This window comes from Poecilia mexicana, unplaced genomic scaffold (assembly GCF_051168715.1).
Source record: "Poecilia mexicana isolate PSO_F unplaced genomic scaffold, ASM5116871v1 scaffold_10, whole genome shotgun sequence".
Classification (NCBI taxonomy): domain Eukaryota; kingdom Metazoa; phylum Chordata; class Actinopteri; order Cyprinodontiformes; family Poeciliidae; genus Poecilia; species Poecilia mexicana.
The window spans coordinates 20,062,530-20,079,671 of NW_028263379.1; the positions used below are offsets into that span (position 1 = coordinate 20,062,530).

A 17,142-nucleotide genomic window follows, 5' to 3' on the forward strand; every position below is an offset into this window, starting at 1 on the left:
CATTTTTTTAATTTAAAATTTCTTCCCATAAAAAATGTCGTGAGATTCTGTATTTTGATGCTTACTTGTGTATTTGTTTCATATTTTTTATCAATAGTCCTCAACAAGTTCCATTCAAGGATATCATTTAAATATAGTCACTGAAACAAAAACAAAATAAAAGCTGACATCAACTGGATGTATTACATTTTTATTAAAGCATCACTTCTGTTATTTCTCAAGCGTGGAAATTATGCTGTATGGCTGAAAATGGTGTAAAAGAACGCATACAATTAATTTTTCATATTGTTTTCAAGAAATGTCTTGGGAGAAGATTACATACTAGTTTCTTACAGAACCTTGTAGGGAACGTACTATAAGGAATTCAGGGAAATCAGAGTTTAATTAGCCATTGTGAATATGCAATGGCAACAAACACAGTGATGCGGGTATTAGTTTGCCTTGATCGATGTTTATTGTATCTGTCCCTATTAAAGAGCAATTAAGTAAAAAATAAAATAATATCCTATATTTGCGTGTTATACAGTAACAATTGGGACTGCACAGTGGTGCAGTTGGTAGAGCTGTTGCCTTACAGCAAGAAGGTTCTGGGTTCAATTCCCAGCCTGGGATCTTTCTGCATGGAGTTTGCATGTTCTCCCTGTGTGTGTGTGGGTTCTCTCCAAGTACTCCAGCTTCCTCCCCAGTTAAATGGTGTCTCTAAATTCTCCCTAGTTACGTGTGCATGGTTGTTTGTCCTGTCTGTCTCTGTTGACCCTGCGCAGACTGGCAACCTGTCCAGAGTGTACCCTGCAGGATATAGGCATCAGCAACCCTCCCAACCTCCATTAAGGGATAAGGGTGTACAGAAAATGGATGGACAGTAACAACTGCCTAAAACATGGCAAAATGATGTGGAATGCGGTAGTATATGCAAAATATTAGAGAAAACTTATAAAAGCAATTAAACCTAATTCTTAAACATTTTTATATTTCATATTATAGAAATTACTGAATTTCAATTGTTGAAAGCATATGTCTTCACTAATTTCTTACCTGCAGAGTAGAAGCAGCTGAGTCACTAGTCTCTGACAGTCCTGTCCCTCTCGGGATGCTGGACACGATGTATCTGGAGCCCTTTGGCACAGGCTGTCTGACCACCAGCTTTCCTTTCCTGGTCTCTGCTAGAAACAGACTGTACCAGTAGGCATCGTTGGACACCAGAGTGGAGTCTGCGATGGTGGAGTTCCTCTCACTGATCACACTGTTCCTGCTGGGAGGAGCAGTTTTGCTGGGTTTGGCTTTCTGACACTTCAGCACGATGGTGACCAGTATGGTGATGAGCAGGAGAAATGACACCAAGGCCAGACCGATGACCAGATACAGGTTGATGTCTGAAAAGATGTCGTATTCCAGAGGCATCTCAGTCATGTCAGAGTAGGCCTTAACATCAGTCTCCACTGTCAGCAGCTTGATGGTGACTGTAGCAGAGAGAGCAGGCTCCCCGTTGTCCTTGGCAACAACAACCAGTCTGTGGTGGCGAGAGTCTTTGTAACTGAACATCCTCATAGTCCTGATCTCTCCGTTGTATTGGTCCAAGCTGAACAAGGAAGCATCAGTCACCTGGAGAAACTGGTAGGTAATCCGAGAGTTGTGCACAGAGTCTGTGTCTAAGGCGATCACTTTAGCCACCAGGGATCCTTTATCAGTGGATCTGGGGATCTTCTCCTCCACCACTGAGCCGTGAGCGCGCCAAGGAGAGACGATAACTGGAGCGTTGTCATTTTGGTCAACAATGATGATGTGGACGGTCACATTGCTGCTGAGAGGAGGAGAACCAGAGTCTCTGGCCTCGATGTGGAAAAGAAACTCCTTCTCAATCTCATAGTCAAAAGTTTTCAGTGCGTAAAGATTCCCGTTCTCTGGATTGATGGAGAACAGCATAGACATGGAGGTGTTGGCAATCTCCTTCTCTATGATGAAATAAACTAGATACTGGTTTTCATGGAGGTCAGGATCAAATGCAGTGAGTGAGCTGAGCAAGGAGCCAGGTGCGTTATTCTCCATCACACGTATGGTATAAAATGACTGGGAGAACTGAGGAACATTGTCATTAACATCCAGCAACTCCAGAGTCATAGTTTCATTGTCAGACAGAGGAGGAGACCCTCTGTCTGTGACAGTGAAGGTGATTTCATATTCTGGGACCTTCTCTCTGTCTAATGGCTCTGACACCACTAACTCATAATAGTTATCAGAGGACTCCTTCAGTTTGAAAGGCATGTTCTCTGGAATATGAAGATCAACCTGACTATTATCACCTGAGTCTTTATCACTGACACTAACTACAGCTATCACTGTGTCTAACTCTATGTTCTCACTGACTGGACTCTGAAAGGATTTAATAGATATTTCTGGGTGGTTGTCATTCATGTCTTCAACTAGGATCTTTATGGTACATTGTCCTGATAAACTGTTGGCTCCTTTATCTGTAGCTATGACTTCCATGTCATAAATATTAAAATCCTCATAATTCAACATTCCTTTTACAGTAATTTCACCTGTGGTTGGATTCAAATTAAATGTTTCTTGTGTTTTTTCTGATGTGTATAAACTATATGAATATGTAATATCTGAATTGGATCCTTCATCCAAGTCTGTTGCATTGAGACGGATAACAAGACTTCCAATTGGAGAATTTTCTATTATTTTTATGTCGTACACTGTCTTTTCGAATGTAGGTGCATTATCATTGGTGTCTAATACGCGAACGATAACACTGGCAGTACCTGATCGAGCAGGTGTTCCGTCATCTACAGCTGTGAGTATTAAATTATGAACAGCCTGCTTCTCCCGGTCTAATGTCTTTTTTAAAATTAGGTCTGCAAATTTTGAACCGTCTCTTCCAGGCTGAACTTCTATGTTGAAGTATTCACTTTTACTTAAATGATACGTCTTAACAGAATTCAAGCCGACATCGGGATCAACGGCATTACTGAGAGAAAACCTTTCTCCCCTTGGAGCTGCCTCGGATATGTCCAAATTTATGACATCTCTTCGAAATCGTGGGGCGTTGTCGTTTATATCCAGGATTTCAACTTCAATGTTAAAAATCCTTACTGGATTATCCAGTATCACTTCGAGTTTGAGGAAACAAGACGATTTTGTGTTGCATAATTGTTCCCTGTCAATCTTCTCAACGATGTACAGCTCGCCAGTCTCTTTGTTCACATCTAGGTATTTTTTATTTGCGATGATGTCAACTCGTATCTTCCTTTGCTTCTGTGTTTTGACGTCCAGGCTGAGGTCTGTCGCAAGGTTGGCAATAACCGATCCTGCTTTCATTTCTTCTGGTATAGAATAATGACTGACCGAAGTCAACGAATGATGAACAAAAAAACAAAGAACGGCGAAGAGCACGTACCTCATGTGTAGTCCCATTGTTATGACACCTCCCTTTTTGCGCGCGATTTAAGAAATAAATGCGCCTCCGTGGGTTTTAAATGACGATGTTAAAAATGTGAGCTGAGATTCTTGCTCAATTATTCCTCAAATCATCTTTCTTTGATTATGATCCGTAGATTGCAGACGGTTCTTGAAATAGAGTTGGGTTTTAGCAGCTTGAAGCTCTCGTTTCTTTCTCTGTACGTCATCCCACTAGCAGAGCCTCACTCTCATACCATATGTGGAATGGATTATTTTCCAGCAAACAGCGCCACTAAGATTCTTACCGGAATTTTCAGCCATGGATGCTTACAGTTTTAAAATGTAAATGGGATGATCCCATGAAACGAATGCGGTATAAATCATGGTTTAACATAAGCTATACATTAGACCTCAAATATTTCACAAAATGCATTTAATTAAACTGCACTATAATAATATACACATTAAAGTACATGTGGTATCAATACTCACCTGCAGAGTGGAAGCAGCTGAGTCACTAGTCTCTGACAGTCCTGTCCCTCTTGGGATGCTGGACACGATGTATCTGGAGCCCTTTGGCACAGGCTGCCTGACCACCAGCTTTCCTTTCCTGGTCTCTGCTAGAAACAGACTGTACCAGTAGGCATCGTTGGACACCAGAGTGGAGTCTGCGATGGTGGAGTTCCTCTCACTGATCACACTGTTCCTGCTGGGAGGAGCAGTTTTGCTGGGCTTGGCTTTCTGACACTTGAGCACGATGGTGACCAGTATGGTGATGAGCAGGAGAAATGACACCGAGGCCAGACCGATGACCAGATACAGGTTGATGTCTGAAAAGATGTCGTACTCCAGAGGCATCTCAGTCATGTCAGAGTAGGCCTTAACATCAGTCTCCACTGTCAGCAGCTTGATGGTGACTGTAGCAGAGAGAGCAGGCTCCCCGTTGTCCTTGGCAACAACAACCAGTCTGTGGTGGCGAGAGTCTTTGTAACTGAACATCCTCATAGTCCTGATCTCTCCGTTGTATTGGTCCAAGCTGAACAAGGAAGCATCAGTCACCTGGAGAAACTGGTACGTAATCCGAGAGTTGTGCACAGAGTCTGTGTCTAAGGCGATCACTTTAGCCACCAGGGATCCTTTATCAGTGGATCTGGGGATCTTCTCCTCCACCACTGAGCCGTGAGCGCGCCAAGGAGAGACGATAACTGGAGCGTTGTCATTTTGGTCAACAATGATGATGTGGACGGTCACATTACTGCTGAGAGGAGGAGAACCAGAGTCTCTGGCCTCGATGTGGAAAAGAAACTCCTTCTCAATCTCATAGTCAAAAGTTTTCAGTGCGTAAAGATTCCCGTTCTCTGGATTGATGGAGAACAGCATAGACATGGAGGTGTTGGCAATCTCCTTCTCTATGATGAAATAAACTAGATACTGGTTTTCATGGAGGTCAGGATCAAATGCAGTGAGTGAGCTGAGCAAGGAGCCAGGTGCGTTATTCTCCATCACACGTATGGTATAAAATGACTGGGGAAATTGTGGCGCATTATCATTAACATCCAGCAGGTGCACGGTTATTGTTTCATTGTCAGAAAGGGGAGGTTTTCCTGTATCTCTAGCAATTAGTGTTATGTCGTATTCAGGTACTTTTTCTCGATCTAACGGCTCAGACACTATCAGGTTATAATGTGTGGGTCTGTCTGATGATTTGTTAAGAATAAACGGCATGGCCTCGTGTATGGAGATGTTTATTTTTCCGTTATCACCTGTGTCTCGGTCACTTACGCCCACCAGGGCAATAACAGTTCCCACAGGTACATTCTCAGGTACTGTGTTTTTCACAGACTGTACAGTAATTTCAGGAAAATTGTCATTCATATCTGTCACATGAACCACTATTTTGCACTGCCCCAGAAGAGGGTGTGCTCCTTTGTCTTTTGCTTCAATGTGCATCTCATAAAATTTCATATCTTCGTAATCTATCGTTCCTTTTACAGTTATCTCTCCTGTATTGGGATTCAGTGTGAAGACGTCCTGCGTTTTTTCAGACGTGTAAAGAGTGAAAGAGTACACAATCTCTGAATTACTCCCCTCGTCAAGATCAGTAGCGTTAAGATTAACGACCAGAGTTCCTATCGGAGTATTTTCTGCCATGTTTATTGTATACGTCTGCTTGTCAAACTGAGGAGGGTTATCGTTTGTGTCTTGTACTCTGACGATAATGTTGGCAGTACCTGAACGCACAGGGACACCTCCGTCCACAGCAGTCAGGATTAATTTATGCACAGCTTTCTCCTCTCTGTCTAACGATTTCGTTAATACCAAATCTACATATTGAGTTCCGTCACTGCCAGTCTGAATTTCTATGGTAAAATGGTCACTGGTGCTAAGTTTGTATGTTTTAATCGTATTTATGCCAACATCTGGATCTACAGCATTGGGCAGTGAGAATCTCTCCCCCGGCGTTGCGGATTCTGAAACGTCCAGCTCTACTCTGTCTCTTCGAAAATGTGGAGCGTTGTCATTTATGTCTGTTATTCCGAGCTCAATGTTGAAGATGCGCAGCGGGGTCTCAATGATGAAATCAAGCTTTAAAAAGCAAGATGTTGGTTTCGCTGGGCAAAGATATTCCCTGTCTATTCTTTCCACGATGTAAAGCTCCCCAGTCTTTTTGTTAAAGTCTAGATATTTTTTGTTTGTGAAGATATCGAGTTTTACCTCTCGTTGTGCCAAACCGCCGAGCTCAAGTCCCAAATCCGCAGCAAGATTAGCCACAACAGAACCCCTTTCCATCTCCTCGGCAATAGAGTACCGTGTCACAGACAAAGCGCCGGGCCACAGTGCAGCCAAGACAAAGACAGAGGCCCAATATGCCATCCTTCCTTCAAAAGGAGGTAAAAAAAATCAATTACTGTTAATTTGTTGATTTTAAAGTTTTGCGGAAATCCTCATATAAACACAAGGGAAAAAAAATAATGGGGGCATGCAGGTGTAGTTAAATCATAAAAGCATCCAGAGAGGACTGGTTTCGATACATCCAGTGCAAATAGGTGTGTCTTGATTTCAAGAAAGAAGACGGCTTTTTTTTTTTTTTTTTTTTTTTTTTTTTTTTGCTGTAGTGTTCAACAGTGACACCATGTGCCCAACGCTCCTCAAACTGTAAGGATCATTTTCCAAATCTTCTGTATGTTTTAGAAGAATGATTCATTCTTCTACAACATACACATGTGTTTGATCTTTCCTGGGTGCACAATTGTCCATGACTCCTGTGGACAATTGTGTTTCCACGGGGAAGCTGTGGCGCGTTATTATTAACATACAGCAGGTACCCGGTTTGTTGTGCTAAATAGCTAAATAACTACGTTTTTGAAATACTTTTAAAAAATGAGTGGCACTTGCAGAGTCTGCTCCTTGAATCATCTGTCAATTTTATTTTATTTTATTTTGGCAAATGACAGTAGCTTTAGAGAAAATCCAGACTAATTAATATATAGTTCATTTCACCAAAAAGATGGATAAAAAGACATCAACCGTCAGGTTTCAAGCTTTACGTCATTATATGACATGACAATATGCTAATGTTTTGAACGGTTCTCCTTACACTTTAATTACAAAAGATAGTATATAGTGAATGTGAATTAAGTTTAATATGCTTTGATGTTGAACTTTGAAAATGAATTGTTTTTTTTTTAACTTGTGTACAAGAGTTTATGTAGTTTTTTCTCAGTTTCCAGATTACTGGCTGAGGTATAGGGATGTTTTTAACTTGTTTATAACATTGTTTAAAAGATTATAAAGGGTTTTTGGAAAGCATCTTGCTATCAAAATATAACAAGAAAACGTACATGGGTATTAGATTATCCAGTCGTTATTTTTGGCGCTTTCATCCTTTACCCTCACCAAATACAACTGGTAGCTTGTGATGAATTGCTTTGTCTGTTTTGCAGTCTTGAAATTATTCAAACATAATACAGTTAATCGTTGACGGTCAGATTATTTCCATATTATCACCAATGTTTTGGTAACAAAACAGTAGAAACATTTTCACGTGATGAATATGTTTCTGTTTTTTTCTTCTTCTTCTTCTTCTGTAGGGCTAAAGAATGTTGTCCTGTGAATCAAAAATATTTTAAACTTGAAGTTTTATCAGCCAGTTTTGTTTTGTTGACCTAGTCTGCTCTTGAACATTATTTAAATATATACAACGCATTTTCTATTTTAAAAATGACATAAAGCACATAAAGTAGAATGCTTCAATAAAGCCAAACTGTAATTAATCTTTTCCTTGTAGACACAATCCACTAACTCCCTAAAATTACTTCATAGCAGGCTATTTAGGTTCACTTTCAGGTTGCTATAAGGTCTCTATAATTCACATTTAATATTTACTTATTAAGGAGTTAATACTAAATGTGACCTTAAGTAACCCAGAACACAGTAATAACTTGTTTATGAAGTATATGAATCACATCACAGTGGTCAGGAAAGTACAAAATTGCTCACAGTATTCCCTCCCTTAACTACTTTAGTCAGTTCCAGGCTTTTAAAGCTTAATTTTCTGTAATAAGTGATACCCTACTACCCCACAGTAGACTGCTGATATTACTTCAAGAATATAATACAATCAATGCAATATAAATCAATCTTGAGGCTTAATATTGATAAACATTAAGGGTTACAATTGAACAGCCACGTTAATTTTGGTTCCTATCTGATGCAAATCTTTGTCATTTTTGAACAAGATTTTACTGTTACTTATTAGCCAAAGTTTGCTAGATTTGAATGCAAACTGTAGAAATGACTAAAGTACAATTGTGATGACAAGTGATAGTAAAACAGATGAAAGTTTTAGATTAGCATCCAAACTCATCTTGTTTTAATCCTGCTACTTTTTCTGGCTCATATTTGTCTGTATCTTTTATAAAAACAGAGTTATAATATTATATCACTGGATTTTCCTAAAAGATTCTTACTCAATGATGCCATCTGCTGGAGTAACAAGATCCCATTGTAGCGCAAAACAATTCTTTCAAAATCTGTATTTAATACATTTAATGTCATGACAATGAATCAAGTCATGATAATAAATCAAGGCGGTTTTTGTTGCAAATAGTGAAGGTTTATGGAGACAATTGTATAAACTGAAAATCCTTAAAGATAAGAAAACTTTTTGCTTTAATCTAAAACATCTGCTGTGTTTGAAAAGAATAGTTTACATTTTCACAATATTATCTGTTTCATTCAGCAACATACTTCTATGCTATTTATTTTTAACCTGAGTAGGATTTGATTTGAATTGTAAGTTTTAAAACCACACGATCTTTTTCAGTAGTGGAATAAATCACCTTTACACTGAGATAACCAATAGTACTGAACTTGACAAAGAGACCAAAATATGAACTCTGCCACTACCACAGCCAGTATAAGTAATTATTATTTGGTTTGTATTGATTTTGTGGTTATTATTATCATTGCTTTAGATGACAAATATAGAAATATAACCCGTTTTCATTTTAATGGCACACTGATATAAAAAAATCTAACAATTTTCCTTATCTTTTTAAAGACAAACTACGTGAGCCCCAGGAAACCCGTTTAGGTTTAGTTTCATTTATACTATTTACACGTTAAAACTTGTTACTTTAAACATATTTAGGTAAAAGATATAAGTCGCATACATTTAAGATGTAGAAGTTTTTCGAGCATTTTGGATACATTTCTTTTTTTTAAATAAAGTTTATATATTATGAATTGTATCTAATTCTTATAAGGGATGTCTTCAAATCAGTGGACATTAAGCACAGTGTTCATCCGCCCTCTGGTGGAGGCATGCATAAATTGCAGTTGGATACTAGAGGACAAATGTCACTGACGCTTCAGCACCCTGCAGAAGGACAGCTCCCAGTTCAAATAACCAGGATTGTTCAGAAGTGCGACAGGCTTCCTCTGTTTGATCTGAATATGCTTTGAATATGCTTTATAACTATTACTTTGAGTATTGCATTTAATCACAGTTTTATAACCAAAGAGTGTGTAATCATTTTGTATTTTGGTATTTGAGACTCTTGACTGAAATCCATCATTTCAGTCGAGAAATATGTTTTCCACTTTGTAACTTTAAAGTTGCAACAAGTTAAAAAAAAAATCTCCCAAATTGCTGGTTAAAAAGTGAAGCACTGCTCATTGCTCCTCCGAAAATAAATAGGAGCTGACCTAAATATGGCTTCCCCTTTAGACATCCCAGTGGATCACCTTACAGCAGAGAAGGTTAGCAGGCTCCCCCCATGCTCTCCATGGACACTGGTTTCCTTATTAACAAAATTATTTTCAATCCGAGCCACAGGGCGACCTAATTTCACTGCTCATTTCTGGCCACTGGCCCACTCTCATCTGTTGCTGGTGGGAGCTAATACCCTGACAACTACGATGCAAAAGGGCAGAGAGAGAGAGAAGGAAGCCATAGGCCCCTGTAGCTTTTTTTTATTCAGGTGTGGCATTTGGAGTTGATCCTTGTGCCTCCCCTGACACTTGTATTCGTGTTCGTGGTCTTAATTAAAGTGATATTTCGAGGGAGAAGGTTCTGTTTGTTCAGTTAATGAACCCCAGTATTCTCTGCGGGCAAATGGAAATGCAAGTGCTCCAATTAGCATATGTTAGCATTTTACTATGTTTATTCCTCACTGCAGAAAACAGCTTACCAGGGCGAAAAGCTTTCCAGCATTGTAGGAGCGGCTGCAGAACTTTTTCACCCCAAAAATAATTGACTGAGGCTAATTAAATTCGATCTGTGGGACCAGCGTCTAAGTGATTTATCTGTGGAAGTTTTGTTCCGAGTTGAACTTTTACTTCCTAAAAAAACAATGAGGAAAGACAAAGTGAAAAAAATACTTTAATTTCATAAATGTGTACAGTACATGTGTAGGGGGGAAATAGCCCCTTGTTAAAGTAGCTTGCATCTTAGTGCAGCTTGCATATACATTTACATAATATTTGTCATATTTACACAAGCTTTGCTAGCAAATAAAGATACAAAAAAGGAAAAACAAAAGATGTGCAAAATTGTGGTCCACCTTTGCTTTTTGAATGGAATTGAGCTGCAATTTGATTGTCTAAATAATAATGATGATCAAAATAACTGCAGTAAAGATAATATAACAGGTAGACACATTGACAGTGTTGCAGTGGTAAGTCAGATAAAGAGCCATGAGATTTCTCCAAAAGAGAATGTCCATTAAATACTAATATTCACCTGTGGTTTTCTCATCATCTTTGTTTTCAAACCACTTAAAAAACGCCAAAATATTGTTGCGCTTATTTTTCTCTGTTTCTTCATCAACTAGGTCAACAACTGGCGCCTCAGTCGTTGTACAGATCATTATTTATCACTGCGGCTTCCCCTTGCGGAGACATCTGAAGACGCCGTTTCTTGCCAAACGTGGAGAAAGAATTGTGGACGTCCAGTTCACTTCGCTGCGCTGTTGGCCGCAGGGTGCAGAAGCCCGATGGAGTTCCGGGAATGTACACGTTGTGGTGATAGTCGGGCGGTGGGTGTGGATGTGGATGTGGATGTGGGTGTGGATGTGAGGGAATCGATGGCTGCTGTTGCTGCTGCTGCTGTGGAGGAGGCGTGCATCGAGGAGTCCAGGGCCGAGAAGGAATCCCTCCAGGTGATGGAGACATTTTATAGTCTGCAGAAGGAGGCCAAACGAAGAGAAACAACTGCTTATTATGCATAACTAACATTAATATGACAGAGCTATTTTCATTTATACCAGTGTCATGCATATCTTGATTTTGTTCTCCAAAAAAAGAACTCAAGAAAAAGAATAAAGTTTAACTACAGAATCAAACTGAACATTAATGATGCTTAACATAAACCTGGTGTATTTGGCAAGAAAGCAGGGAAATGTGTCAACTTTACATGGGAAGAGAGACATTTGTCATTAACTTTAAATGGAAGAGTATACTGGCTCATTAAAGGCCACTTCAGTTCCAACATATCTAGACTCTTACCTTTCATGCCCTTCATTTGAGTTCCCCAAGTCCAGTATTGTCCAGGTGCCATTGAAGTGACGTAGTTCTCTGGGTCTGCATGCATTGCCTTACGCATGAGAGTGCCATCCATATTGATAGAGTTGTAACTATGAAAAAAGTCACATTCATGCAAAAGTTTTAAAAAATGGTTTAAAAGGTGTGTTTTGTTTTGGGGTTTTTTTTAATAAACATTCACAATTCAGAAAATGTACTTATTGAATGTAAGGAAATGTAGCACTGTTTAGCATACCAGCTACTTAAGTCACAACGATACCTTTTGATGGAAGAATTCTGGGTCTTTGTGAGAGTCCAGTCTGTGTTTGGCTGCTTCAGCTGCAAGGACAAAGATATGTCAGCACTTCATCAAAATTTGACTGCAATAAATTTCTGCAACTTCATTAAGAACGTCTATTTTCACAAGCCTTTTCATAACCCGTCTTCCTAAAAGCAGGGCCTTCTGTCCACCCTCATAAATCATAGAGGTCATTGGAAAAAGGACTGGAGCATTCTATTGTGTCTGACTTGAAATGGTGGATTATTTCACATGGAATCTGACTGCCGCCTTGTGGATCTAGGTAAAAGCACACTTTTTTTTCTCTCTTTTTTTTCGAGGCGCTTTCGGCAATGGCCAAGTTTCACTTTTATCCTCTATTGTCGAGCGGAAAACTGGAAGCTAAAGGAAAGCAACCACGGGACTATTTCGGACTTGGAGCTCATATTATGCATTCAACGCTTGATTAGTCCATCTAAAGTTGTTAACAAGGGGAGTGCGACGTAAGCGTATTATTAAAATCGGCATTCAAAATAGTCTCCTCGCCAACTGCGCATAAAACCAATTAGAACCCCACAGGGATGAAACGAAACATGATTTTAATCTTCAAAGGAAAGCGTACCCGGGAAAAAATTAAGAAAATTACACACGTCATTGTTTTGTGGATTTTATGCATCGTTTTTTCATTAATATTTTCCTGATGCTCCTCGAGCAAGGTTTTTAATTAAAAGTCTCTCGGAGAGCCTTGAAAAGTTTGCCGCCCTCGCTGATTCAAGTGCACAACTCTGCACGCGTATACGGCGCAGTTTGGAGCGCACGTTCGCTCACCCCACCTGTCCTGTCTGCTTACCACGCTTGGACGTGTATTTAATCTTCCTTTTCACCTCCAATCCATCAACTCAAGTGCGCTTGTGCATTCGCTTTATGCAACGCTCAAGTAGTTTCTTTGTGATTTGTCTTTTTTTTTTTTCTTTTTTTCCCCCACTTTGTCATCGACGACCTTACGTAGGACTCGTCTGAGCTCACGAGCTGGGACTCTGGGTGAATTACTGGAACCAATTAGCGAGAGGAAGGGCACTTTCTCCAGAAGGTCCATAGCTGCGGGCGGAACAATCAGCGTGACCTCAAAATCCCTCTCGTGGCCAGAGGTGTTTGTGCCAGTGACATTTCTCCCCTCCCCTCTTCTGCCTGCTGGAGCTTAGTGCGAGCACTCTGACTCTTTGTGCCTTTAGGATTTTTTTTCAGGAAATCGGGGTGACAAAAAAAAAAAAATCAGCATTAGGCACACGTTTATGCTCTGATGCCCCGTCTGTTAGGATTAGAAAACACCGGTCTGCACATCCTTTTGCCGTAAATGCCCTCTCTCCTTGTCTCCTTCACTCCCTCTTCTTCGATTACACCCTTCCCCTCTCTCTCCTCCCACCCTCGATCGGCGTATCCTCCCCCCCCCACCCCCATACAAAGGACAACATCGGGCCGATCTACAGGCAGTCCACGTCTCAGTCCGGCCATGTCCTTGCACTCCCTCCTTCCCCCACCCTCTCCACCTTCCATCCCTTTCTCCTTGTACCCCCCCGCGCCCCCCTCCTCACACACACACACACACACACACACACACACACACACACACACACACACACACACCCACACACACACACAACCTTCCCTTCTGCGATGTCCTACTCTGTCTTTCCGAAACCGCCTATTTGCCATTTCTCATCAATAATTGACACCCCCGCCCCTCTGCGAATACGCCACATTGTTGATAGTGCAGCCCGGTTGTTGCTTTTGCCCTTGAGGCATAGTTAGTGGGGTTATATGTCCCATATTGTTAGCATGAGAGCGAGAAGGCATCAGGGAAAGCCAACGATAGCTGCATGTAACCAAACTAATGCCTTTAACCTTGAATTTGTGCTCACACTCAGGTGCTGGAAGCAGGTGCGCGTGCAGCCTCATTCCCTGACAATTATTGGCAGAGACACCCAGCGATTATTCACACAAGTCACATCAATTCCCTTTTTAGTTCGTGTGTTATAACAAAAGCACTACAATTATTATTAAGACTGAAAGCGGAGCCAGCTTTAAATGCCACCCCCGACCCCTCTCCTCCCGGCCCCCACCTCTTCTGTACTGTAAGTGACATCTCACTTCATCCTAAGTCACGGTCAGCGCGCAGCGTACGCTCCACGCAAGATGGGGCTTTACACTTTCATTAACTTGTCAATTAAAATGTAATTTCGCGTCATGTCATTTTATTCCGCGAAGGAAAAACATTACCACGGATTTCAAAATGGAGATAAATTAGCTTCTCGTCTTTTTAAAAAAATGTTCCTAAGTCATAGTGAAAACAAAATCATTTCAAATATATAAATATATTTTAATTTTATTTCATTTTATTGTTGTTTGGGGGCGGGGGGAGGGGTGTATGTTTGACTTCACACCTGTGCGGCATGCGTAATGTGACCTTCAAGAGATGAAATGTCACTCTGGCGCGTTGTCACAGAGAAGAAAGTAAAACGAAGTCTCAAGCACAGTTTAAACTCTCGCATTGTTTTTTTTTTGTTGTTGTTGTTTTTTTCTGATGTCACGCTCACCTCGTTCGGAGTTGTAGCTCCGTTGTTCACAGACGCGCTCCGGCTGTGCGCGTTCCACGAGTTGTCCGCGTTCTTCGCCTCGTTGTTCCTCGGCGTGCTGCTCGGGCTGCACGGCTTCAGAAACATAAAGTCACTTTTGGCTGATTCGGGGGTCAGACAGGCTTTATAACAATATGACTGAGAAAAACTGCTATTTCCATTCACCTCCATGCAGTTCGTAGGTACTTTGGACGCGGATGAAATCTGCAAGTTGAGGTTGGATTTTTTGAACACCTCCGGGGGCGGCTCTGGCTGAAACCCCCCGCAGCAGCAGCAGGCTAAGGGGGGCAGGTTGTAACCGCTGTGGGTCTCCCGGTCCTTGTAGCACTTAACGGCAGCCAGCACTATGATAGCCACCAGGAATATTAACGATATTGTGCTGAGTGACACGATGAGATACAAGGCGATGTTTGAGGGGGGTTTCGGGCTGAGAGTTAGATCTCCGAAATCTGACAGCGACTCAGGCACGCTGTCTACAACTGTGAGGACAATAGAGGCTGTGGCGGAGAGCGGCGGCTGCCCGTTGTCCTTGATTAATATTACCAACCTTTGTCTTGTTGCGTCTTTCTCAACTAATCGGCGAATGGTCCTGATTTCGCCTGTATATAGAGCCACGCTGAACAAGCCCGGGTCAGTCGCCTGAGTAACCTGGTAAGACAGCCGGGAGTTTTGCCCCGCGTCTGCGTCTAACGCGGTGATTTTGGTAACCAAATACCCCGCGTCCACAGAGCGCGGAACCACCTCCGTGGCAACGGAGCCGTTCTTGGGCAGCGGGGACACAATGACAGGCGCGTTGTCATTCTGGTCCAGAACAAACACGTTGACCGTGACATTGCTGGCGAGAGGGGGGAAACCGGCGTCCTGTGCCTGCACCAGAATCTGAAAGTTTCTAAGTTGCTCGTAATCGAAAGAGCGCAGTGCGTATATGTTGCCGTTGTCGGAGTTGATGGAGACATAAGTGGACACAGGCATGCCCTGAATTTGACCCTCCAGAATAGAATAAGACAGATATGCGTTCTGGTTAGAATCTGGGTCGAACGCAGAGACAGAGCAAATGGAAGCGCCCGGGGCGTTATTCTCGGTCACATAAACTGTGTATGAAGGTTGAGAGAACCGCGGGGGGTTGTCGTTTATGTCAGACACTTGAACCAGAATTGTTCTCCTGGTGGAGAGTGAAGGGGAGCCCAAGTCTCTGGCCGTAAGTGTGATGTTGAACTCGGACACAGTCTCTCTGTCCAGCGGCTCGCTTGTCACCAGCGTGTAATAGTTCTTAAAAGATGAATGGAGCTGAAAGGGGACATTATTCGGAATCTGACAGTCCACGTTCCCGTTCTCTCCCGAATCTCGGTCCATGACGCTGATCACAGCTATCACTGTGCCAGGCGACGCGTCCTCCTGGACAGGTGTGGACACTGACGTGAGGATAACTTCGGGAGCGTTGTCATTCACATCCAGGATGTCCACCAGCACCTTACTGTGTACTGCCACAGCCGACGGTCCTCTGTCTTTTGCTTGAACGTACAGTTCATACACACTGGCTTTCTCGTAGTCCACAACGCCCTTCACACGTATCTCCCCCATGTAGGGGTCCACGCTGAACAATTCGCGCACCTTAAGAGGTGCGTGCCCGCTAAACGCGTATGTAACTTCCCCATTTGAGCCTTCGTCCAAGTCTGTGGCGTTTAACTTCAGCACCAGCGTTCCCCGGGGTGCGTTTTCCACCAAGCTCGCCCTGTAAACCGAGCGATCAAAGACGGGCACGTTGTCGTTGGCATCTAACACGGTGACAGTTATTAGCGCTGTCCCAGAGCGTTCCGGTGAGCCTCCGTCAAAAGCAGTAAGAACCATTTCGTGCCTTTTTTGCTGCTCCCTGTCGAGCGGTGTGTCCAGCACCAGCTCAGCAAACTTGCTGCCATCATTGCGCGTCTGGATATTGAGCACGAAGTGCTGGTTTGCGCTCAGCTGGTAGGAGCGCAGAGAGTTGGTGCCCACGTCCTGGTCCTGTGCGCTCTCTAAAGGGAAGCGTGAGCCGGGCGCAGCAGACTCTGTGATGTCGAGATTGAACTCAGTCCACGGGAAGCTGGGGGAGTTGTCGTTGACGTCTAAAATCTCCACTTCCACTCTGTACAGTTCTAACGGGTTTTCGATGACAACTTGTAGGTGTAGAAAACAGCTCGGGCTTCTTTCACACAGCTCCTCTCTGTCTATCTTTTCGTTAACAAAGAGGATCCCGTTCTCCAAGTTCACTTCTAAATACTGTTTCTTTGCGCCGGAGACGATGCGAAACCTTCGCGCTGAAAGCTTGGCCACATCCAGACCCAGGTCTTCTGCGATGTTGCCCACAAATGCTCCGTGATCCAGCTCCTCGGGGATGGAGTACCGAATCTGCGCAAGTACCAGGTCCACCACGCACGCACACAGCAGTAGACATATGACCAGACCAGTCACCGGAACCCAGCAGCCTCTGCAGAGTTTATGTTCCATGTCCGCGGCGTGCGTAAAAAATAAGCTTATCCAGACATGCTTTACCTCATAAAGCCTGTCACCATTAAAGCTGCGAAGTTTAACATCAAATTAAATAAACCTAAAAGAGTTTGTCCAGGTACAAAAAATATATATATATGTATATCTCAAGATGAAAAGTTTTTAAACACCTATCTGTGTATAAAACTTTGTGGGGCGGGGGGAGGGAGGAAACTGCAGATGAAAGAACAGCAAGCGAAAGGAGAAAGACGGTGGCTCCCTCTGTGCTGTGCACCACGCGCAGCACTGGTGTGTGAACGGGGGAGGCTTGCGCTTTGA

The 17,142-nt window shown here is 42.4% G+C and overlaps 1 protein-coding gene and 2 pseudogenes across 1 annotated transcript; all 3 read right to left on the reverse strand.

Moving 5' to 3' along the window:
* Positions 1–329: 329 nt before the first annotated feature.
* LOC148157095 (protocadherin alpha-C2 pseudogene) lies at positions 330–3,420 on the reverse strand (annotated as a pseudogene).
* A 432-nt stretch (positions 3,421–3,852) lies between these two features.
* Positions 3,853–7,177, reverse strand: LOC106933140 (protocadherin alpha-C2 pseudogene; annotated as a pseudogene).
* A 6,944-nt stretch (positions 7,178–14,121) lies between these two features.
* Positions 14,122–16,894, reverse strand: LOC106933151 (protocadherin-10). Its single transcript, XM_015012220.2, has one exon. The coding sequence runs from the start codon at positions 16,822–16,824 to the stop codon at positions 14,143–14,145; it is 2,682 nt and encodes an 893-aa protein (XP_014867706.2). The 5' UTR covers positions 16,825–16,894; the 3' UTR covers positions 14,122–14,142.
* Between the last annotated feature and the right edge of the window lie 248 nt (positions 16,895–17,142).